This window comes from Balaenoptera acutorostrata, chromosome 19 (assembly GCF_949987535.1).
Source record: "Balaenoptera acutorostrata chromosome 19, mBalAcu1.1, whole genome shotgun sequence".
Lineage (NCBI taxonomy): Eukaryota > Metazoa > Chordata > Mammalia > Artiodactyla > Balaenopteridae > Balaenoptera > Balaenoptera acutorostrata.
In genome coordinates this window covers 62,313,313-62,335,513 of record NC_080082.1, presented here as the reverse complement: position 1 = coordinate 62,335,513, position 22,201 = coordinate 62,313,313, and the positions used below count along the sequence as shown (strand labels likewise).

General features: G+C 42.0%; 4 protein-coding genes and 1 non-coding gene across 6 annotated transcripts in view; 4 read left to right on the top strand and 1 right to left on the bottom strand.

Moving 5' to 3' along the window:
- Window positions 1-22,201, top strand: part of LOC103003407 (zinc finger protein 665-like) — a 311,171-nt gene that overhangs the window by 282,526 nt on the left and 6,444 nt on the right. The gene's annotated exons all lie outside the window — the stretch shown is intronic.
- Window positions 2,898-5,128, top strand: LOC103014657 (protein FRG2-like-1). The gene is made up of 4 exons (XM_007179938.2): window positions 2,898-3,126; window positions 3,463-3,543; window positions 3,776-3,853; window positions 4,145-5,128. The coding sequence occupies exons 1-4, from the start codon at window positions 2,910-2,912 to the stop codon at window positions 4,612-4,614; spliced, it is 846 nt and encodes a 281-aa protein (XP_007180000.2). The 5' UTR covers window positions 2,898-2,909; the 3' UTR covers window positions 4,615-5,128.
- LOC103012792 (zinc finger protein 766-like) lies at window positions 7,633-22,001 on the top strand. Its single transcript, XM_057534426.1, has 4 exons — window positions 7,633-7,748; window positions 13,006-13,070; window positions 21,249-21,398; window positions 21,897-22,001. The coding sequence occupies exons 2-4, from the start codon at window positions 13,056-13,058 to the stop codon at window positions 21,999-22,001; spliced, it is 270 nt and encodes an 89-aa protein (XP_057390409.1). The 5' UTR covers window positions 7,633-7,748; window positions 13,006-13,055.
- On the top strand, window positions 11,322-11,394 carry TRNAG-GCC (transfer RNA glycine (anticodon GCC)). Its single transcript has one exon. It is a non-coding gene; the product is annotated as a tRNA-Gly (tRNA).
- LOC103012508 (synaptobrevin homolog YKT6-like) lies at window positions 14,887-15,516 on the bottom strand. Of its 2 annotated transcripts, XM_028165915.2 has the most exons (2): window positions 15,059-15,516; window positions 14,920-14,956 (listed from the first exon to the last, which is right to left on the bottom strand). In XM_028165915.2, the coding sequence occupies exons 1-2, from the start codon at window positions 15,514-15,516 to the stop codon at window positions 14,920-14,922; spliced, it is 495 nt and encodes a 164-aa protein (XP_028021716.1). The 2 variants fall into 2 exon arrangements, with proteins under 2 accessions (XP_028021715.1, XP_028021716.1); XM_028165914.2 differs by having other exon boundaries at window positions 14,887-15,516.

Sequence of the window (22,201 nt, the reverse complement as noted above, 5' to 3'; positions counted from 1 at the left end):
TGCCCTGTTCAAGCACCAGTGCTAACTTAACCAATTCAATATGTATGGCTGTGAGTATAACTCTATACTGTTAGTCCCCAAACAATAATGAAAACTCTCCATGATGGATTCTCGGTGCCCAGAAGACTAGTTACCTGCTCATAAATCTTAACTTAGGAAAGTTCATCCTGTTTCCAAGCACCTACCCCAATACCCTAGGTTAACTATAAAATTCTGGAATGGGCCCTGGGTGGTGCGGAACACAGCTGTGAAAACTTCCGGATCTTATCATTGTCAGCCTGATCTAGATCCCACCCTGTGAGTAAGTTACACTATCATAGATGGATCCATTGATTAGATAAAGGTCCTTGCCTCCTTTCTCGGTCTCAAGATGCCTTCTCAAAGCCATACTTAGAAAATATACATGCACCCCAATGTTCATTGCAGCACTATTTACAATAGCTAAGACATGGAAGCAACCTAAATGTCCATCAATAGAGGAATGGATAAAGAATATGTGGTATGTATATATACAATGGAATATTACTCAGCCATAAAAGAGAATGAAATAATGCTATTTTCAGCAACATGGATGGACCTAGAGACTATATATTAAGTGAAGTAAGTCAGACAGAGAAAGACAAATGTCATATGATATCACCTATATGTGGAGTCTAAAAAATGATACAAGTGTACTTATTTACAAAAGAGAAACAGACTCACAGGCTTAGAAAACAAACTTATGGTTACCAAAGGGAAAATGTTGGGGGCGGGGGTTGGTATAAATCAGGAGCTTGGAATGAACATACACACACTACTATATACAGATAGATAACCAACAAGGACCTACTGTATAGCACAGGGAACTCTACTCAATATTCTGTGATAACCTATATGGGAAAAGAATATGAAAAAGAATGAATATATATATATAAAATAAAAATTTAAAAAAAAAACATCATCATGAACTCAAGAATTAAAAAAAAAAAAAAAGATGCCTTATCAGTTCATTGGACATTTTTGTTCCCTTCACCATCAAACACAATGAAATCACATGAGATTGAATCATGGGGGTCCATGGGAATTGATCTGGCCGGTCTCTCACCCACAAGACCTTAAGAGATATTTATTTCCTGGTTACTTTTCTTCTGCATTTTGATTTGATCACATATGTGTGTATCTGATACAATCAACTATAATTTGATATTTCTCATTCCCAAAATTTTAAGAAATTCTAACATATATGTACATACTTTGAACACCATATATTATTTTCTGCAAATGTAAAATATTTATACACATGTCCTTATACTGTCTAATATTTTACCAGGACTTTTCTCCCAATTGTTTTGGAAAAATGTCCTTTTTACACATGTACCTATAGTTCATTGTGTTTCACCACTGTTTGTAATTTTTGTGTGTCAATGCACTGGACTTTTTGGTTATAATCCCTGATCCTATTGGTGAGCATTTATGTTTTTCCTTCCACTATCAATGCTCCCACGAATACACTTGGGAAATCTCCTTGTTGTTATAAACAGAAAGTGAGAAGCTGAATTGCTGAGTCATCATTTTCACGCATCTTCAGGTTTAGTTTGCATAATCATGTATCTCCTGAAGTGGTTAAGCCCAAAAATCTCACTAACTCCAGAGGAGAATCTCCAGTTCCCCACATCATAGGCACACTGGATAACATCTGAATTTTTATTAGTAGTATGTATGTGAAAACTTGGTGGTGTTTTTATTTGCATTGACTTTATTTATTTATTTATTTATTTATTTTATTTTATTTTTGGCTGTGTTGGGTCTTCGCCCCTGTGCGAGGGCCCTCTCTAGTTGCGGCGAGCGGGGGCCACTCTTCATCGTGCTGCGCGGGCCTCTCACCATCGCGGCCTCTCTTGTAGCGGAGCACGGGCTCCAGACGCGCAGGCTCAGCAGCTGTGGCTCACGGGCCCAATTGCTCCGCGGCACGTGGGATCTTCCCAGACCAGGGCTCAAACCCGTGTCCCCCGCACCGGCAGGTAGACCCTCAACCACTGCGCCACCAGGGAAGCCCCTGCATTGACTTTATTATTAGCAATGCTGTATGTAATGTAACATAGTTTTCATCATATGAGTTTACTAACCTGTGAATTGTTTTGTCAATTGTTTTCCAACTTATTGTGAATAGTTTCCTTTTGTTTTGAATTGGTAGAAATTAAACTTTATATATCTGGATATAATTTCTTTCTGAGTGATGGGAATTATAAGTATGTGCTTCCATTTTGTAACTGCTTTTAATGATATTTTCAGACAAAATGTACCAGTTCTAATGTTATGAGAAGTAATTTTAATGTAGGAACTTTGTTTAAATCCTGGCTAAAAAAAACCCAAAACCAATAAAATGTGTTTGAGTAATTTAGATTTAGAAGAATGTGAATATGAACTGGGTATTAAATGATATTTAAAATTTTTTGAAATAATTTTGTGTTATAAAGCCTGGGAGTCTTTTATTGTCTTTTATATCCTTAAATGATTACCTCCTAGAACTGATTTGATGGCTTCCAACTTATTTATTAGACAAATACATAATTCTACGATTTGCATTCAAGTCTATCATCTCCATGTCCCACCTAACCCCCACCCAAAGGAGAAGTTTGAGATGGATGATCCAAGACTGGAAAAACATTGAACATTTTGAAGTGGTCTTAAGGGTAAGCAGAGATTCACTTTCTCTTCCTGTGTCGGGTTCCCCGGTACAACCACAACCAACAAGGTTCCTAATCTCACACCATCTCAGGCTGGGATAAGTGATAGGATTGTACAATCCAATCAGCCAATAGGAACAAGCCACGCCACACGAGGGTCTAATAAAAGGCAGGCGCATCCCACCTGTGGACACTTCTGACTCTGAACCGCTCTGAGAGAGGACCTCTCGTTTGGGCTTCAAGATGGAATCGGGCACTGAAGACCTACACCCGCACAGCCCCTCCATGCAACACCCCACTGACCAGCCTCCAGTCCAGCAGGACTCCATTGAAGAAAAGGGCTCTGATGCGGAGGAGAAACTCTCCGAAGAAGAAGACAAAATATTCTCTTCCCAGTTGCAACAGAACTCCATGGAAGAAAGGGGCTCAGATGTGGAGGAGAAACTCTCCGAAGAAAAAGGCAAGACATTCTCTTTCCAGTGAAGAGACAGCCACGACCAAAGGCCAGATAGGGTCCTGGGCTGTTTGTCTGAGGCTGGAAGGAGGGATGGAATCAGGGATACCGAATTTGTGTTTTGTTGGGGTTTTATTTGGAGATCGGTGATGGGAGACGTCCCCCAGCCCTATGGGGGCTTTAAGTATTCTGGCAATGATTCCCTGGAAACATATTGCTCCAGTTCATGTGTCTGAACGCCCTCGGTAGAGAGAACTGCCCACAAATACAGGCTAGGGATCGACTAAGGGCTTCTGTGTCCCTCGAGGGAGGACAGTCATCTCAATCCCTCTTTTTCTCCAGGGTCAGAGCCCGAGACAGATGAGGAGGAGAATTCGAAGGAAAGCGAGACACAAGACAGAAACAGCTGCACTGCTCTGTCAGGTAAGATTTCATTTTTCTGGGGAGGAAGGACAGGGCATATGGAGTAAGTCAGTCTCCCCGGGCAGGGACGTGGGTGAGCTTTGGCAGCCAGGCCTTGCACATCCTGGACTGTAGGATGTGCAGCTGGGACACGAGCTTTGGTTGGGATCCTGGCTCCTTGTGTGTCCGGGATAGGCTAGGTTTCCAGCGTGCCGGGTGCAGGCAGTCACTCAAACTCTCACTTGATTCACAGATTCAGAACGCGGTTCCAGTCCGGAGATCTCCTGGAAGAGGAAGCTCAATTCCAGGGTCAGCACCTGCGAGACAACAGGTAGGATCTTGCTTTTGGGTCCCGAGGTGTACAGAGAGGAAAGCAGGGAACCTATCCAGTGCGTGGGCACAAAGGGCGGTGTCCAATGGCTGAAGCCGTTTGGAGACTCTGGGATCCAGGGAGCATTGAAGGGCCCAAGATGGGCATAGCATCACCTCATTCTAGAGCTGAGGGGGCGGGGCAGGAGCAGGAGAGAGGTGGGGTTTACGGAAGGAACATTGTGAGATCCTGGGAATGGGGGTCCGTGAGAATCGATGGGGCAGGTCTCTCACCTACATGCTTGCTCCGCAGGGGCCTCTCCAAATGAGCACAGTGCGACTCCGGAAAAGAAGAAACAGAAGGTCCTTGACTCTGGCCACAGCAGGGAGAGTGAAGAAATCCGGGATGCCCGCCCCAGGAGATCCCAGAGGAGGCGCCCTGGGCGCAGCAAGAGGCCCAGATCCAGGTCCCCAGGAGACCAGCCGCCTCCACTTCGGGAAAGCCTCTTGACCTCCCTGCGCTCTATGTCGGAGGCCATTTATCAGAACATAGTTAATGTGCACAACCAGAAGGGCTATTCCCCGCTGCTCTGGGAGCAGCTGACCCAGCTGCGGGGGCCTCTGTGCACCGCGGTGCTGACCACGTACGCCATGGCCAACCAGGCGGCCTATGTCTTCCCTGCTGAGGGCTGGCTCGTCCCAACCCCACTGCCGGCTCCCTGGAGTCCAGCCGGGGATGGAGGAGAAGGTCCGTGCGCCAAGGACAGCCTACCTCTTCCCTAGACAGGCTGTCAGTGGATCAGGCTTGATTTAAACTAAGGGTACCCAAGCCTATTCAGCAGAGACTGCAGTTCTGAAAAAGAGCAAAGCCCTGCAACTGCCCAGATTCTCCAAGGTGACCGGCAGGGCCAGTTTTTCACACAGGGTGTTCCTCCTAAACGCTAGAACCTGGGGTGGTCATAGGAAAGGAGCTTGAAAACTTGAGTCAAAATGGTGAAATCTGGGTTTCCTTGAGGAAGAATATTACAAAGCTTTTAACATTCGTGTTAGACAATTGATGCACCTTAGGACAATCAAGTTGCTGTATTAACCCCCGCAGGCCTCTTGCCTCTCAGGAGCGCTAGCGCTGAGGTGCACATTCTACACTGGCATTATTTTAGAGTGAGGAAAGTCAAGCATTATTTTATAATGAGAACAAATATCACGGTGTAATTCATATGCATTTGCCTACTTTAAAGTGTAGCAAAGTAAACATGTATTCGTATCCTCCCCCTTTTATACGGAAAAGGCTGCAGCTCTTCCCTCCTTCACCTCCAGCCCGTGGAGGACAGATATCCATAAACCTTTAATAACAATCTACCTTGAGAAATGTTTATATTTTTCAGTTTGATGAAATGAAGGTGATGCCACCACATGTTTTTGTTTGCTTTTTATTTACTTTAGATAAACTGGAAGTCAAGATATATGAAATGTTTTTTGACCATGTGTATTTATTCTTCATCCGTTTCTCCTTATGTACCTACTTTTAAATTTTCTCCTACTTCATAGATTTCAGTTTGTTATATTTCCTAGAGGATATTAAATATAATATAGATATAGTCATTGGCTTTATATTAATATATTGTTATATTTAATTCTATATACTCTGATTTGCATTTTACACTGGGATCATGCAGTCTCAGCATATAAATGTATATAATTTTATGTAAGAAAAATAAAATTAAAGTTTTGAGAATCTGTTTTAGCCTTTGCCTTATTATTCCCATGTCACTTAGTGATGAAATAATAATGTCTTCATGTATTGTATACCTGAATACAACCCCATATGGGATTAAAATCCCATATGGAATTTCTTTTATTGTATGTGTGGGTAGGGAAGCAGTGTTCTTTTCACCTCTACTTCATCTCCACCTTGACTTTCCTACACCTACCAGCTCTTATTGTACGTAAGCTTAGCAATTTACCATTCCAGTAAATGGGGCCAATTCAGTGATATTATATTACAAATCAGTTTGCACCCATGACATGGCTTCAAATTATACAAAATAAGTGATTATGTATGTACAAAAATTTGAATTGACAAGTTACACTTGGAAACTGAGGATGCAATTACAAAATGATAAAAGAAAATAAACTACTTAGGAATAAATGTAATAAAAATGTGTGAAGGCCGCCACTGTCTCCCAGGCTGGTGGGTTCGACAACCTGCAGCGGGCTGTTACCTGGGCGTGCCGCCGGGCGCCAGGGGCGACGGGAAATCCAGTTTTCCCTTGAATAAAGGACATCAAACTAGTTATGACATTGTTTTGTCATTTGACATCATTTTACTAAGAAAAAAAACAGATGAAGGAATACATAGAGCAGGTTCTGGTAGGGTTCCTGGCTCAGTAGCTTCTGTTCCCCAGCAGGAAACTCCCTCCAGCTTCTCTGTCCAGAGTTTTTAATCAGGTTTTTATTACCAGGCATGATTGGTTAAATCACCGGCCATGTGATTGAACCCAATCGCCAGCCTCCCTACTCTCTCCAGAAGTTGGGCAGCTGCATGTTTCAATCCTCTGATCACCTGGTTGGTCTTTCTGATGTCCGGGCTCCCATTCCATAGCTTTGTAGGGAACCCCCCATTCAGAGTTGCCTTATTAGTATAATAGCAAAGACACTCCTATCATTCAGGAAATTCCAAGGTGTTTTTTTTTTTTTTCAATTGAAGTATACTTGATTTACAATGTCGTGTTAGTTTCTGGCATACAGCACAGTGATTCAGTTAGTGGAAATTCCAATGGTTTTTGAAGTTTTGCACCGGGAGCCTGGGACAAAGGAGATATGTTTATTCACAACTGATAAATCAGTGACATTAAAAATTCAGAAATATGCCAAAGTGCATAAGAAAAGTTAATAAGCAGCAGAACTACACTGAAGATAACATCATTAGTAGTTGATATTTGGGAAATGGAAATTTCTAGCAAAATGGTCTTACTCTTCACATCCTATAGCATGATGCAAGTCAAAGGAAAGAAAAATCTATACAGTAAAATACAAAAATATGGTTGAATTCCTTCCTAAAGTTTGTTTCTCCAGCTCCTGACTATAACCAACTCCTTGCTCACAGTCTCCAACGGAGTACCTCAGACAATGACAGGTTTGGGGTTGAAATTTTTCCTCACTGATGTTTTTGATGCCTCCAAGTGAATGGGGGACAGAAGTTTAAAGTATGCTCTGGAGGGAAGTGAGTATAAAACTGCACATTCCGCACAGGAACAATTTTGCCTTTCCTGTCACTCCAGTTTCCATCACCTACTCTAAATAAAACTCAGGCTTTCGCTTAATTAAATAAAAAGCTGTAACTGCCTGGGGTCTCAGAAGTTCCGGGATCACGCCCACAACGCCAAGCCCCGCCCCCAAGGTCCCAGCGCTCGTGCCACCCTTGGTGGATCCGCATCTTCAACCGCTCGCTGTTTTCACGTAAACCGTCTCAACGCTCCGCTTCCAATACAAGTGGCCCGCGCATCTCTAATCCTGCACGTAGCCTGGCTCCAAAGGACATCAGACACGTTCAAAGGATTCAAAATAGAAACGCGGAGCCTGTCCGCAAAGAAGAGGAACAGACCAGATTCTTCCAGGGGCGAGTGCGGGGTGAGGGAGGTCAGACCCGGCTCCCGCAGGGAGGTTACACCAGAGACACCGCCTCCCCCCGCCGGAGCGTCCGAGACGCGCCCCTTGACGGCCCCGACCCCGCCCCCGGGCCCGCCCCCGACCCGTAGCCCCCCGACCCGCCCCGGTGCGCACGCGCAGTTCCCTGCAGACCCGGAAGCGAATCCCGTGGCGCGGGCACTCAGGAGAGTTAAGTCTCGGTTTTTCTGGAAACTGCTATGCGGTCTTCGGGCACCGTTCCACCACACCCGGGTTTCCGGGGTCTCCCGGTAAGTTAAAACCCCTGAACGTGCTCGTCGCTCTTGTTCTGAGTCTGCTCTTTCGCCTGTCTTGGCGTCGGCAGAAGATTCGGGTCGGGTCCCAGGAGTCTGGGTCCGGTTCCGGTTAAATCGCTCTGAGGCAGGTACCGGCCCCAACTTTCTGCCTTCGGTCCATATAGACACTGACTTCTTGTAGCGATGTTTTCCTACTCTGACTCCCTTTCTCAAACCTTTGTGCGACTCCCAGCTCTCCTACCCACCCCTACTCCCACCCCACCCTGCGTCGGGTAAAGTCCTCATTCAGGAGGTGGATTTGCGCTCTTCACCTCCCTCCAGGGAGACCAGTGAGGGAATACAGAGGCGGAAATATACACAGCTAGTGAGGCATCAGAAATATTGTGGAGACTGACCACGACCACCACCCCCCGCCTTTGCCCCCCCACCCCGCCCGCTCCAAATCTTACTCCCTTGGTTTGAATTCTCTGCTGGGTTATTTAGGTACATTTGGTAGGGGACCAACGTCCTGTGCCCCACCAAAACTAAGTTCTTAGGTTTTGGGGTTTTTTTTCTTTTTTTTTTACAGTGATGAGAAAAATGAGAAGGGACTCCTGTCATGTTGGTTTCTAGTGTATGAGATACTGTCTGCTGTGTTCTGTATCTTTTTATTTTATGACTAACTGTATGGAAAGTCGTCAGGAAAGCCTTTGTCAGAGGGTGGATTTAAAAAAAAAAAGAAGAAGAAAGAAATATTGTGGGGAAAGAACAACAGGTGTTGGTGCAGAGGTTGCAACAGAGTGAGGCCAAACAGTCTGGGGGAGGAGGAATCGAGAGAGAGGGAAAGAAAATGATGCCTAGAAAAGAGAGGAGGAAACATAGAAATGGTCAAAGGCGAAGGGAGAAGCAGAAGGACACAGAAAGACATACACAGAGAAAAAAGCACATAGTGGTGGAGAAAATGGTGTCCCCAAACCTAGGTGAGTATTGAGTAGATTGGACGTGGGATATTAAGTCCTGAAGTACTAACATGTGGCTCTATAATCTAATTTATGTAAAATTTATTGACTTGTTTTAATTATGCAGAAGAGAGTTGCCAAGCTAGGTGTGTGAGGCGTCTGCATTTTCTAATCATTGCATCAGATGATAATTCCATTTGCAAGCCCTATTCATCTAGAAGGCAGAGACTTAGTCAATTCTAGGTCCTCTTACCTTTCAAGAAATGGGGAAGAATTTCTTTCACCACTTGGTGCTTTTTTAAAATGGCTATTTTTGTTTGTTTTGTTTGTTAAAGATTTTTTTTTATGTGTACCATTTTTAAAGTCTTTATTGAATTTATTACAGTATTGCTTCCGTTTTATGTTTTGGCTTTTTGACCGCGAGGCATGTGGGATGAGATCGAACCTGCATTGCAAGGCAAAGTCTTAACCACTGGACCGCCAGGGAAGTCCCTAAAATGGCTATCATTAACAGTACTGTTGCCCTCTCCCAGTAGAAAATACTGTGGCTCATGCCATCCTTTTCTAAATTTGATGTATCTTCACACTTGTTTTAACTTTAATCTCAGAACCCAGTGGCTATTCTTTAAATTTCCAGATTATTTTCCCTCTAAATTTTATTGTTCAGATTATGAGGGTTTTATGCTTTATATCCTAACTTGGAACTGTTCTTTGATGTCTGATAGGTAACTTTACAGCATTTCACTATGCATGTGGTTAAGGATGTCGATAATCTTTTAACACTCAAATCCTAGTTTAACCAGTTAGTTTAATATTTAACAGCTTTTTTCTTCCCTTAAGAAAAAATGCTAAATTAGTGAGCTCTGAGCTGAAGTCTGCAGCTAAGTAGATGTTCCCCTCTAGTCCTCTTTGGTCCTTTCTGTGCAGACGTTGAAGGATGGGCTGGATTGATGTGGAACTTTGTTCCAACAGAGGCCATGTGTTCATGATGGAGAGATTGCTTAGAGCTCATCTCCACAGGCAACCCTCTTCCATGTTCTCCTGCAGTAATAACTATTTATAATATGGAATTTTTGATTCTGTTTTTTTCTGGAGTAGAGGAATTAAATGTTTGTGTTTGATTAAACTCCTGAAAGAGAAGCTTCTCTCGCTAAGGAATATGAAAGGTAACCTGGAATTAGGACAAACTCTTTCTACTTAAACCTATACAAGCCACCACTTTTACTCAGTTCTGCTCACTCAACTCAGGCTTCTTCAAAGTAACTTGGTTAAATTACTTCCCCTGTGAGTCTCATGCACCACCTAGAACATGGAGAAATTAAAGTAGACCAGGTTTTCTGGGTCTGAGCAAGTGAGATCCCTGAAATGATTTTCAAAATTGGTCTTGTGTTTGCATTTGGCAGTTTTCTGGAATGAGTGCCCAGTTATAATTAGAATTTGAAACGTGCCCCAGTCCTCCAACAAGTATGAAAAACACTTAAGAAAGGGGCAGGGGCATAGGCCCAGAGACAGAGGCATACCTTTCTCTCAGCTTCTCTTTCTCTATCTCTGTATCATGGGGTAGATCTTTTTTTAAGACTTACCATGAACATTTCATAGTGTATGCAAATGTTAAATCACTATGTAGTATCCCCAAAATTAACGTAATATTGTATATCAACTGTATTTCAACAAAATAGGGAAAAAAAGCTAATATGACTTTAGAATATGTTGCTATAAATGCAACATTCGACATCAATAACATAAACGCTGATGGTTGGTCCTCCGTCTCTTCAGTATAATATTATGTTTTGGACTTTGGGCCAAATTTTAGGAAGAACCTTTGACAACGTAGGTTGCCTATATGAGAAAGCAGAAGTGAGCCAAAGGACCTGAGACAACTTTTTGAATAATTGCTTAATTACAATCTTCACATAAACACTGGAGTACTGTAACTGAGTGCAAAAAAACACAGTATTTATTGGTTTATGATGTTTGTCATAAAAAAATACACAGTATGTTTTACTGAAGGCAGAGGTTATGAAGAAGAGATTACACCATGTGTTTGTGGAAACTTGTAGTGTTGGATGTGTTGCTGTGTGTGTCCACGCTAATCAGTATCAACGAGAGTATGAGTGGGCAGGTAATGCGGTCAAATGGAGAACAGTTCCTACTCTGATTACGTTGAGGGGGTAAGAAGGCTACTTGTTGAAGACAGAAAATACCCCATCAATATGGACTCCCCTCGCTCCTTCGGTACCACATCCTCATAGTTAATGCCCTGGCTCCAGGCCCAGCTGGCATAGAACCCACTTTGTAAACAGAGCTCGAGGTTGCACCCGGGGACGTGTTGAGAGCCTCGCCCTTGTACCTTCTGGTATACGGACAAATTTCAGCACTAGTAACCCAACAGGAAAGCAATAAAATGATGTTCATAATAAAATGATATTACTATGCAAGTAATATTGCTGTAAGCACAATGACATCTACCAACTGGTGTATGCTTACTTCTGCTTCTGCAGTTACACCTCTGCTCATTCAGTGTCAAAAACCTATTTCCAGTAAGACGTTGAAACACAGACAGATGTTTCTTTCTTAATAATTATGTTTTCATCGAGTGTTACATGATTAAGGATATCGTCTCGGGAGTTCCCTGGTGGTCCAGTGGCTAAGACTCTGCACTGCCAATGCAGGGGGCCTGGGTTCAATCCCTGGTCAGGGAACTAGATCCCACGTGCCGCAACTAAAGCTTCCGCATGCCGCAACTAAAAAGATCCCACATGCCACAACTAAGACCCGACGCAGCCAAATAAATAAATAAATATAATTTTTAAAAAAGGATATTGTCTTACCACTCAAAACGCCTTGTTTCAAATGGCCTATAAGTAGACCCCACTGAATGATGAGCTGGCTAAGTCTGTTACTATAAGGTAGGCTTTCAAATTATGTTCAGAAGAGATCTCAGGAGATGGTTGCCAGCATGTGGAACCGAATGCAAGCTACGAGAGTGGAAAACATGTTCCCTTTTACACAGAGTTTACATTCTTTTAGGGAAAATAGATATGTGAATATTTTAAAACATACCTTGTTAAATTAAATAATAGAGGCATGCATAAACTGCAGAGGTGAATAATTCTTTCTGGGTGGGATTAAATGGGACCGTTAGGGGAAGAGAAAGAATCAGGAGAAGCAACTCTTACAGCCATTTTATCTTAGTTTATTTTTATTATTCAAGTTGGATTTAAATAGTTTATATTAATTCAACAGCTAATTAAGGAGAAGCAGCATTCCAAAATAAAGTAAGTGTGTTGTCAGGGTGAAGAAGAGAATATTAGCATCCTGTAATGTTGCTTGGATGCAGACCATGACGCAGAGAGTGAAAGAAATGCAGGCAAAGCAGGGATCCTGTCACCAGGGGACTCACGACATAGTCTCTCCTAAGGAGCTTGATTTGACCCTGTTGACACGAAGAGGTCATTGAGAGGCTGAAACAAGGTACTAATAGGTCAGTGTTGCATTTTAAATAGTGAACTCTCATAAGTGTATGGATTATGGATTGAAGGAGGAAGAAATCACAGGCAAGGGAAACACTTGGCAGATCTTTGAAATTATCTGAGTGACACGTGAGGATGGGCGTGGGGGAGAAAGCATCATACGAAAGGAAAGGATGAATTTGAAACCTATTGAGAAGGTAGAGTCTGTGTCATTCGATGATTTATTAGATGTAGGTAAGAGGAAAGGATGGAGTAATTGAAGATGATACATTGTTGCCTGGTAGAATAGATACTGTGCCACTAATTAAGTTGAAGAAGCAAGTATAATTACAGATTTTAGGGTAAATCTTAAGTTTAATTGTGTCATCTCTTGGCATTAAACCCTCTTAGGGTTTCCTGTCGCCTTCAGGACAAAAATCTAAAGTCTTCAGTGTAGCTTCCGCAGGGAGCTCTGGAGCTGGGGTGGCCCCTCGGAGTTGCTGCCACTTGTCGGATGGGACGAGCATCCTATCCTGCATCAGCCAGTCACTGGATGCTGGCTTCCTCGGGAGGAGCCAGGGGCCGGGAGGAGGCACTTGCCTCTGGCTGAGGGCCAAGTGGACAAAGGACGGCGCAGTTGCAGCGCAGCGGGCGTTCCAGCAACAGCAGGGAGGGCTTCCTGAGGAAGCGGGTGACAGGCTCACTGACTGGTCTCCTTCTAGGAGGTTATTTTGTCTGTATCCCTCCTGTTGCCGTGGTCCTTCTCTCCCCCATATTAAGGTTCTCCCTGTGTGTATACTTGTGGCAGGGGAGGGAGGTATGTTGATTCTAAGCATTTAAGAACGTATTTTTGTCACACAGAATAATCCTACCTGAGAAAGAAGCTCAGAGGAAGAGGAAAGAAAGAAGGAATGGCCCTTTCCCAGGTGAAAGTCATATTCTTTGTGGACTGTTCTCTCCTTCCTAAAATGACACGTTTTGGACGTGCTGAACTTCTTGGTCTCTGAAGTTTCCTGTCTAAAATATTTACTCACACACAGGGCCTTCCCTCAGTCTCCTCTCACCTCCCTGCAGATTCCATCTCACTGTGACCCAGTGACGGGGAACTTGGGAAGAGCCCCCTTTCAGGTGGTCATCCTGTGAAAGGTTTTATACTGAGGCGTGGATTGGAGATGGGGAGTAGGCTCTGTGGTGTCAGTGAGGTAGGGCAGTGAGGACGGTTTAGTGCACCCTTCTGGAAGCCCTTTCAGCTCCATATAAACCAGGATGAAAGAGACTACGTATGTAAGTGATGTACTGCTGTGCACAAACACCTGAGGAGGTCTGGGAAGGAAGACTGACATGGGGAAACATGCTTTGTCAGACTTTATAAATGCCTTTGAAGTTAAGTGAATCAGTGTGTTTCTGACTCCAAAATATCAGTACTTTAGAATAAAATGGGAAGTTCCAAAATAGAAATAAGGTGTAGAGAGGGTGTTTTAGTACATAATCCGTTTTAAAAAGTGGAATCAAATTAATTGTCTAACGGGAAAGGCTCTATAAATTATCCACACCACATTCATCTCACAAAGACCCAGGTGTTCCTGTACGGACTCTCATGCAGCAGGTGTTTTAGACTAAAATGATTATAATTTAGCCAAGACATAGGAGCAGAACTTTCTACCATCAGAGAGCCTGGAGCTGCATTCTGATTCTACTAACTGTTGTTCAGGGTTATATTTCTTTAAATTAGACATCTCATGAATGTATATTTGTGGTTCAGCTCCACGTAGTGATGCGGTTTAGAGACTGAGAAGTAAAACATCCGCTTCTCTGTCATGACAGTCTTCCACCATCACTTACTGTCTCCATTAGGTACAACTGTTAGCTCTTAGCCCAAATCTTATAAAAATGCATTTTATATTCTAAAGTGATTTTAGAAAATTTTTTTTGGTAAATGTTTTGTTATGGTATTTTATGCTGCAAATTTTAAAAAAATTTTTATTGGAGTTGCTTTACAATGTTATGTTAGTTTCAGGTGTATGCAAAGTGAATCATTGTACATATACACATGTCCACTCTTCTTTTTTTTAGATTCTTTTCCCATACAAGCCATTACAGAGTATTGAGTAGAGTTCCCTGTGCTATACAGCAGGTTCTTATTAGCTGTCTATTTTATATATAGTAGCGTGTATATGTTAATCCCAATCTCCCAATTTATCCCTCCCCCCCCATTCTGCAAATTTAAATATTTACATGTCATATGTGTTGGAGTTATTTTCATGTTAGTAAACATAGAGATGACTTTCTCTTTTATTTCCTCATTGGACTGTTCTCTTAATGAAAACACAAGGGTTTTCACACTTTCTACTGTTAAAAAAAAATGCCATAGTGGCTGCTTTTGTGCAGGCCAACTTCAGTACAGATGTCTAAGGATTTCTCCAGATTGGGCAGCTTAACCATGATTACTGCATTAATGATGGTGTTTCCGAGGAAGAACAGACATTGCAAGTACTAAGTAAAGATTTTTTTTTTTTTTTTACGGGAGTCACTGAGCTTTATGGTTTCATTCGGCCCCAAAATACACTTTTAGGGGGCCTCAAATTACTAGACATGTGAATCTGAACGTTCCCCACCCCCAGGTCCCTTCCACCCTTCGGTTCCTCCCATGAGCTCCAAAGCCGAAGTTGAGTCTGTCCCACTCTGGTCGTTCCACAGCGGCTCTGCTCCCTGGGGGCTGCAGTTGTGATGTGAATGACGGTGACGTTCCAGCGCAGGGGCCTCTGCCGGCTGCTGTCACATGATCGCACAGCATGAGTTTTGCTTCCGGGCCGTTTTATAAAAGGCTTTAAACTGTATTCCCAGCGCTTCGGACTTGGACACCAGGTCATCTAGCTTCCCGCCTCGCTCTAACAGAGACTCCGTGGTGTTCTGCAGGATGATTTTGGTCTCATCTAGTTCAGCCTGCACTTTAGTCGTGGGGTGACCTTCTCGGGGGTTCTGGTATCTACTGAGGTGACCATCCAGGCCTGCGTACTGGCTGGTACCAGGGGATCCAACTGGCCAGTCTATCCTGTCGACCTGCTTGGAGAATTCGTCTAGTACCTTCTCCAGCAAGGTAAACACCACCCGGGATGAGTATTCACTGTCAGCAATGACCACTCCCACCAGACTGTCGTTTGTCATGTAGACATGGCACAGATATTCTTGTTCTTTGGTAGAAGCTTTGCTGCCTTTCAAGGAGCACTCCACAATCAGTTGACTTGTGGAGGCCATGAATTCCTGAACGCTGGGTCTCTGGAAGAAGCTGAAGGAGGACACATCGTACGCGGCTTTGAGCAGCACCGCCTTGGCATAGCCTTTGTACAGGACGCTGAGGCTGTACAGCTTCATGGCACCGTGCCCTCAGGCTGGCTACCCGCCTGGCCACGGGACCAGCTCGCAGGCAGCAGCGCGGCGCCGCCCCTCGAGACCACCGACGGCTCCTAAATAAAGATTTTAAATCAACTGTCTTAAACATAGTCCGAGAGCTACGGGAAACCATGAACAAAGAACTAAAGCAAAGTAGGAGAACAGCGTTTCAACAAATAGAAAATATCAATAAAGAGACAGAAATTATAGAAAAGAGAAGAAAAAGAAATTCTGGAGCCCAAAACTACCATAGCTGAAATTGAAAACTTATTACAGGGTTTTGACAGCAGATTGGCAATCAGAATAAGGAGTCAGTGAACTTAAACATACATTACTTGGAATTATCCACTCTGAGCAGAAGAAAGGTAGAAAAAAGAAGAACAATGAACAGAGACTAAGAAACCTTTGGGGCACTCTCAAGAATACTAGTATAGGGGACTTCCCTGGCGGTCCAGTGGTTGAGACTCCGCACTTCCAATACAGGGGACACAGGTTCGATCCCTGGTCAGGGAACTAGATCCCTGAATGCCATGTGGCACAGCCAAAAAATAAAAAAATAAAAGAAGATGCACATGGTGATTCTTAGTTAAACAATGTGGGCACAAAATGAGAACTCGATAAACATTTGTTAAAAAGAAATAGAATACTAGTATACATATAATAGGGGTCGCAGAAGGAAAGGAGAATGGGCAGAAAGAATATTTGAGGAAATAAGAGCTGAAAACCTCATAAATTTATTTAAAAACTACAAATGTGGGAAACTCAACAAATTTCAAGTGGATAAACACATAGAGAGCCTGGGCACCACACATAACCAACTCTTAGACAAAAAGAGAATGGGGAAAGTAGCAAACAGAAACAACTTCTCGTGTACAGGGATCCTCAATAAGATTAACAGCCTATTACTCATCAGAAACTGGAGGCCAGGAAGGAGTCTGACAATATATTTAAAGTTTGAAAGGTTAAAAAAAAAAAAACTACCAGGAATTCATTATCAGGGAAAGTATGCCTTAAAACTGATAGTGAAATTTAGAGATGCCTACATAAACAAAAACTGAAGGAGTTCATGCTGACTCACTTATCCTACATGAAATATTAAATGGAGTTCTTTAGACTGAAATAAAGGGATAACAGCAGTACCTCAAAGCCATGGGAACAAATAAAGAACAGTGGTAATGTAACTACATAGGCATACCTAAAAGCCAGTATTATTGTATTTTCGATTTTTAACTCACTTTTTCCTATGCAACTTAAGAGACGTGTAAAACAATAATTGTAAATCTGTTACTGAGTGCAAAATGTATAAAGAAGTAATTTTTGACAATAACAGTATAAAGGGGGACAGTATAGGAGCAATTGTTATATGCTGTTAAAGCTAAGTGAGTATCAACTGAAACTCAGATATTAGTTTAATATAAACTAATAAACTGTAATTTCCAGGGTAACCACTAAGAAAATAATTTTAAAATATACAGAAAAGTAAATATGAAGGGAATCCAAATGTTATGCACACAGAGACACAAGGAAGCAAGGGAGGAAGTACAAAACAAAGAAAATATTGGACATATAGAAAACAAATAGCTAAATGGCAGAAGCAATTCTTCCCTTGTTTAGAGTTACTTTAAATGTAAATAGATTAAATTCTACATTAAAAGGCAACAATTGCAGGAATTTTTAAAAAATGATTCCACTGTATCTTTCTACAAAATGCTCACTTTAAGATACTCAAATAGGTTGAAAGTGAAAGGATAGAGAAAGATATTCCATGGAAATAGTAACCAATCCTAGCTATGCTAATATCAGACTAAATAGACTTTAAGTCATAAAATTGTTACCAGCGATTTTTAAGGACATTATATATCAATAAAAGGATCGATCCATCAATATGATGAAACAACCATAAATAATATGCACATAACAACTAAACCCCAAATATTTTGAAGCAAAAATTGAAGAGAGATGGACAGTTCAACTATAATAGTTGGAGACTTCAGTACTCCCCTTATAATAAGTAGAGCAGGGCTTCCCTGGTGGCGCAGTGGTTGAGAATCTGCCTGCTAATGCAGGGGACACGGGTTCGAGCCCTGGTCTGGGAAGATCCCACATGCCACGGAGCGGCTGGGCCCGTGAGCCACAACTACTGAGCCTGCGCGTCTGGAGCCTGTGCCCCGCAACGGGAGGGGCCGCGATAGTGAAAGGCCCGCGCACCGCGATGAAGAGTGGCCCCCACTTGCCGCAACTAGAGAAAGCCCTCGCACGAACCGAAGACCCAACACAGCCAAAAATAAATAAAGTAGCTATTAAAAAAAAAAAAAAATGCTTTTTAAAAAAAAAAAAAAAAAAAATAAGTAGAGCAACCAGATGGAAGACCAATAAGGAAATAAAGGACTGAGCAACTCTGTAAACCAACAAGACGTAACAGACATGTACAGAACACTCCATGTAACAAAAACAGAGTGCACTCAAAATTAATAATAGAAGGAATATCCTTGATCTGAAAAGGCATGTTTATTAAAATCCCACAGCTGACATCATACTCACTGGTGGAAGGCTGAAAACTTTCTTATAATGTTAGGCAGAAGACAACGAGCCCCATTTTGCAACTATACTTCGATATTGTACTGGAAGTTGTAGCCATACAAATTAGAAAGAAAAGAAATAAAGGGTATCAAAATTGGAAAAGAAGTCAAACTATATTTACAGGATACATGATGTCATATTTAGAAAGACCTAAAGAATCCTCAAACTACTAGCAATATAAGCAAATTTACTGAAGTTACAGAATACAGTATCAATACTCAATATCAGTTGTATTTCTGTACCTAGCAATCAACAAATTCAAAGTAAAACAATTCCATTTACAACAGCATCAAAAAGAATAAGAATTTAACCAAGGAAATGGAAGATTTATATAATGAATACTATAAGTATTGCTGAAAGAAATGAAAAAAAAACTTAAATAAATGTAAAGATATCCTCTGTTCATGGATTGGAAGACTTAGAGTTGTTAAGATGGCAGTACTCTCCAAAGTGTTATGAAGATTCAATGCAATCCCCATCAAATCCCAGGAGTCTCTATTGCACAGATGGAAAAGTTGATCCTAAAATTCATATTGGGGACTTCCCTGGTGGCGCAGTGGTTAAGAATCCACCTGCTAAAGCAGGGGTCACGGGTTCGAGCCCTGGTCCAGGAAGATCCCACATGCTGAGGAGCGACTAAGCCCATGCGCCACAACTACTGATCTTGCGCTCTAGTCCGTGAGCCACAACTACTGAGCCCACGTGTCACAACTACTGAAGCCTACGCACCTAGAGCCTGTGCTATGCAACAGGAGAAGCCACCGCAATGAGAAGCCCACGCACTGCAATGAAGAGTAGCCCCCGCTGTCCACAACTAGAGAAAGCCCGCGTGCAACAAGACCTAACACTGCCAAAAATAAATAAATCAAATAAATAAATTAAAATAAAATAAAATTCATATTAAATTTGAACAGACCCCAGATAACCAAAATAAATGTGAAAAAAAACAGCAAACTTGGAGGACTTACTGTTCCCAACATCAAACCTTACTACAAACCTAGAGTAATCAAGACTGGGGTTCTAGCATGAGGATAGAAATACAGATCAAAGCAATAGAATGAGAGTCCACAAATAAACCCATACATCTATGGTCAATTCCTTTTTTTTTACAAGGGTGCCAAGAATATACAATGGAAAAAGAATAGTCTCTTAAGTGGTGCTGGGACAACTGGATATCCATGTGAAAGAGAATGAAATTGAACCTCTGCCTTTCTCCATATAAATAAATAAATTCAAAATGAATCAAAAACTAAATGTAAGAGCTAAAACTATAAAACCCTTAGATGAATGCATAGGGGTAAAAATTCATGACCTTGGGCTTGGCAGTGGATTTTTTTGATACGACACCAAAAGCAAAAAACAAAGACAAAATACATAAATTTGTCTTCAACAGAATTAATAATGGTTGTGCACTGAGTGACACAGTCATGTAAGTGAAAACATAATCTACCAAATGGGAGGAAATATTTGCAAATCACATATCTGGTAAGGGTCTACTCTATAGAGTATATGAACTCCTACACATCAGCAACAAAAATACAAAGAACTCAATTATAAGATGGTCAAAAGACTTCTAGTAGACATTTATCTGATCCTAAAATTCAAGAATAGAAGATATAGAAACAGCCAAGAAGCACATGAAAAGACGTTCAACGAAATTAGTCATTAGGAAAATGCAAAATTAAAACCACCATGAGACATCATTTGGGACTTCCCTGGTGGTCCAGTGGTTAAGAATCCGCCTTCCAGTGCAGCAGACACGGGTTCCATCCCTGGTCGGGGAACTAAGATCCCACATGCCTCTGGGCAACTAAGACTGCACGCCGCAACTACTGAGCTCGCACACCACAGCTAGAGAGAAGCCTACGTGCTGCAACAAAAGATCCTGCATGCCGCAACTAAGACCTGACACAGCCAAAAATAATAAATAAATTTTTTTTTTTAATTTTTTTTTATAGCTACTTTATTTATTTATTTATTTATTTATTTTTGGCTGTGTTGGGTCTTCGGTTCGTGCGAGGGCTTTCTCTAGTTGCGGCAAGCGGGGGCCACTCTTCATCGCGGTGCGGGGACCGCTCTTCATCGCGGTGCGCGGGCCTTTCACTATCGCGGCCCCTCCCGTTGCGGGGCACAGGCTCCAGACGCGCAGGCTCAGTAGTTGTGGCTCACGGGCCCAGTTGCTCCGTGGCATGTGGGATCTTCCCAGACCAGGGCTTGAACCCGTGTCCCCTGCATTAGCAGGCAGATTCTCAACCACTGCGCCACCAGGGAAGCCCAATAAATAAATTTTTTAAAAAGAGATATCATTTCACACCCACTAGGATGAGTATAATAAAATGCAAAATAGCAAGTGTTGGTAAAAATGTGGAGAAATGAGAATCCTGACACATTGCTGGTAAAATGATGTACTGCTGTGGAAAACAGTGTGGCAGATCTTAAAAAGTTTAAACCACGTGATTCTAAATCCTCTCTAGGTATATACCAAAAAAATAAAATTGAAAACAGGTATTCACACACATATTTTTGTACATGAAAGTTCCAGCAGCACTATTAACACTAGGCAAGAAGTGGTAACAAGCTAAATGGCCATCAAGAGATGAGTGAATAAGTAAAATGTGGTGTAGTCATAGAATTAAATATTATTCAGCCCTAAAAAAGGAATGTAGTACTGATACTACATCATGGATGAACCAAAAACACCATTCTAAGTGAAAGAAGCCACACAGAAAAGATCATTTCATACCATTCCATTTACATGAAAATATCACAAATAGGTAAATGTGTAATGACAGTAGGCATTAGTGGTGTACAGGGATGGGGGCAAAGGAGAATGGGAAGTGATTGCTTAATGGGTAAATTTCCTTTAGCAATGATAAAAATGTTTTTGAACTAGACAGGTGGTGTTTGTGCAACATTGTGACTGTACTAAATGCCTCTGGGTGATACCTTAAAATAGCAAACCTTATGTTACATGAATTTCACCTCAGTTGAAAAAAAATCGAAAAATGTAACTTGCTCAAAATTATCTTATGGATCAGTGAGAACATTTGCTCTAGCCAGAGCTGTTTCTGTAATTTTGTGTCAAACTCAGAACGCTCTCCTTGTCCACTTGGTGAAATGTGCTTTCCTTTCAGGGACTGTTGACATTCAAGGATGTGGCCATCACGTTCTCTCAGGAGGAGTGGGAATGCCTGGACCCTGCTCAGAGGGCCTTGTACAGGGACGTGATGTTGGAGACCTACAGGAACCTGCTCTCCCTGGGTGAGGATAATTTCCCTCTGAAAGTTGGTAACTACTGTATATCTTTGCATTTTCCCTTCTGAGTCTTTTATGAGCCCCTAGCATGCTTGTGAGAGTTTCAAATCTCTGTTCTTGAGAGAGTGATTGAAGCTGTTTGGATTCAGAGTGAAAAGCCTTCATAATGTGGCTTATGACTCTATAACTTCTCGTTTCTTCAGAAGTTCTGCATTCATGCTTGATTAGTGTTGGTTGCAGAACATCAGCAGTCAGAAAGCCTTATGGCAAATTTTTAAAAATATCTCATTCTGTGGTTTCACTCTTGTGCTTTTGATTCTGTAGTTCTTGGAAGAGAGCTAGATATCTGCATACTTAAAATAATCTAAGCATTCAGGAGGCAGTCAGTTGACTAATTTTCATAATACATTTCTAGACCCAACTATAATTTTCTTTCTTCTTAGCTGAACAAAGAGCTGGGCATGTGTTCTGGAACAGCATAGCATGTCATACTCCATTTTACTTTATGAATTGAAATCTCTCTTAAGCTGAATATTACCTCCATTTTAGAACAAGGGAAAGAGCCCTGGACTTTGCAGGGTAAAGTGAAAATAGGGAAAAATCCAGGCAAGTGGGAATATATCGAGATGTGAGCTCAGGTGGGCACAAAGTAAACTGCTCCATTAAATATTGTTCAGGAAATTCTCCTCAAATGGGAAAGATCTGTGGAAGAATACAAGTTTGTTTCTTATGGGTGCTCAAAGGGAATCCCTCCCACACACTCAAACTTGTCACTCTGTTATTCAAATATATAAAAGTTTAAGCTCCCACTCTACCGCGAGGCTCCAGCTCA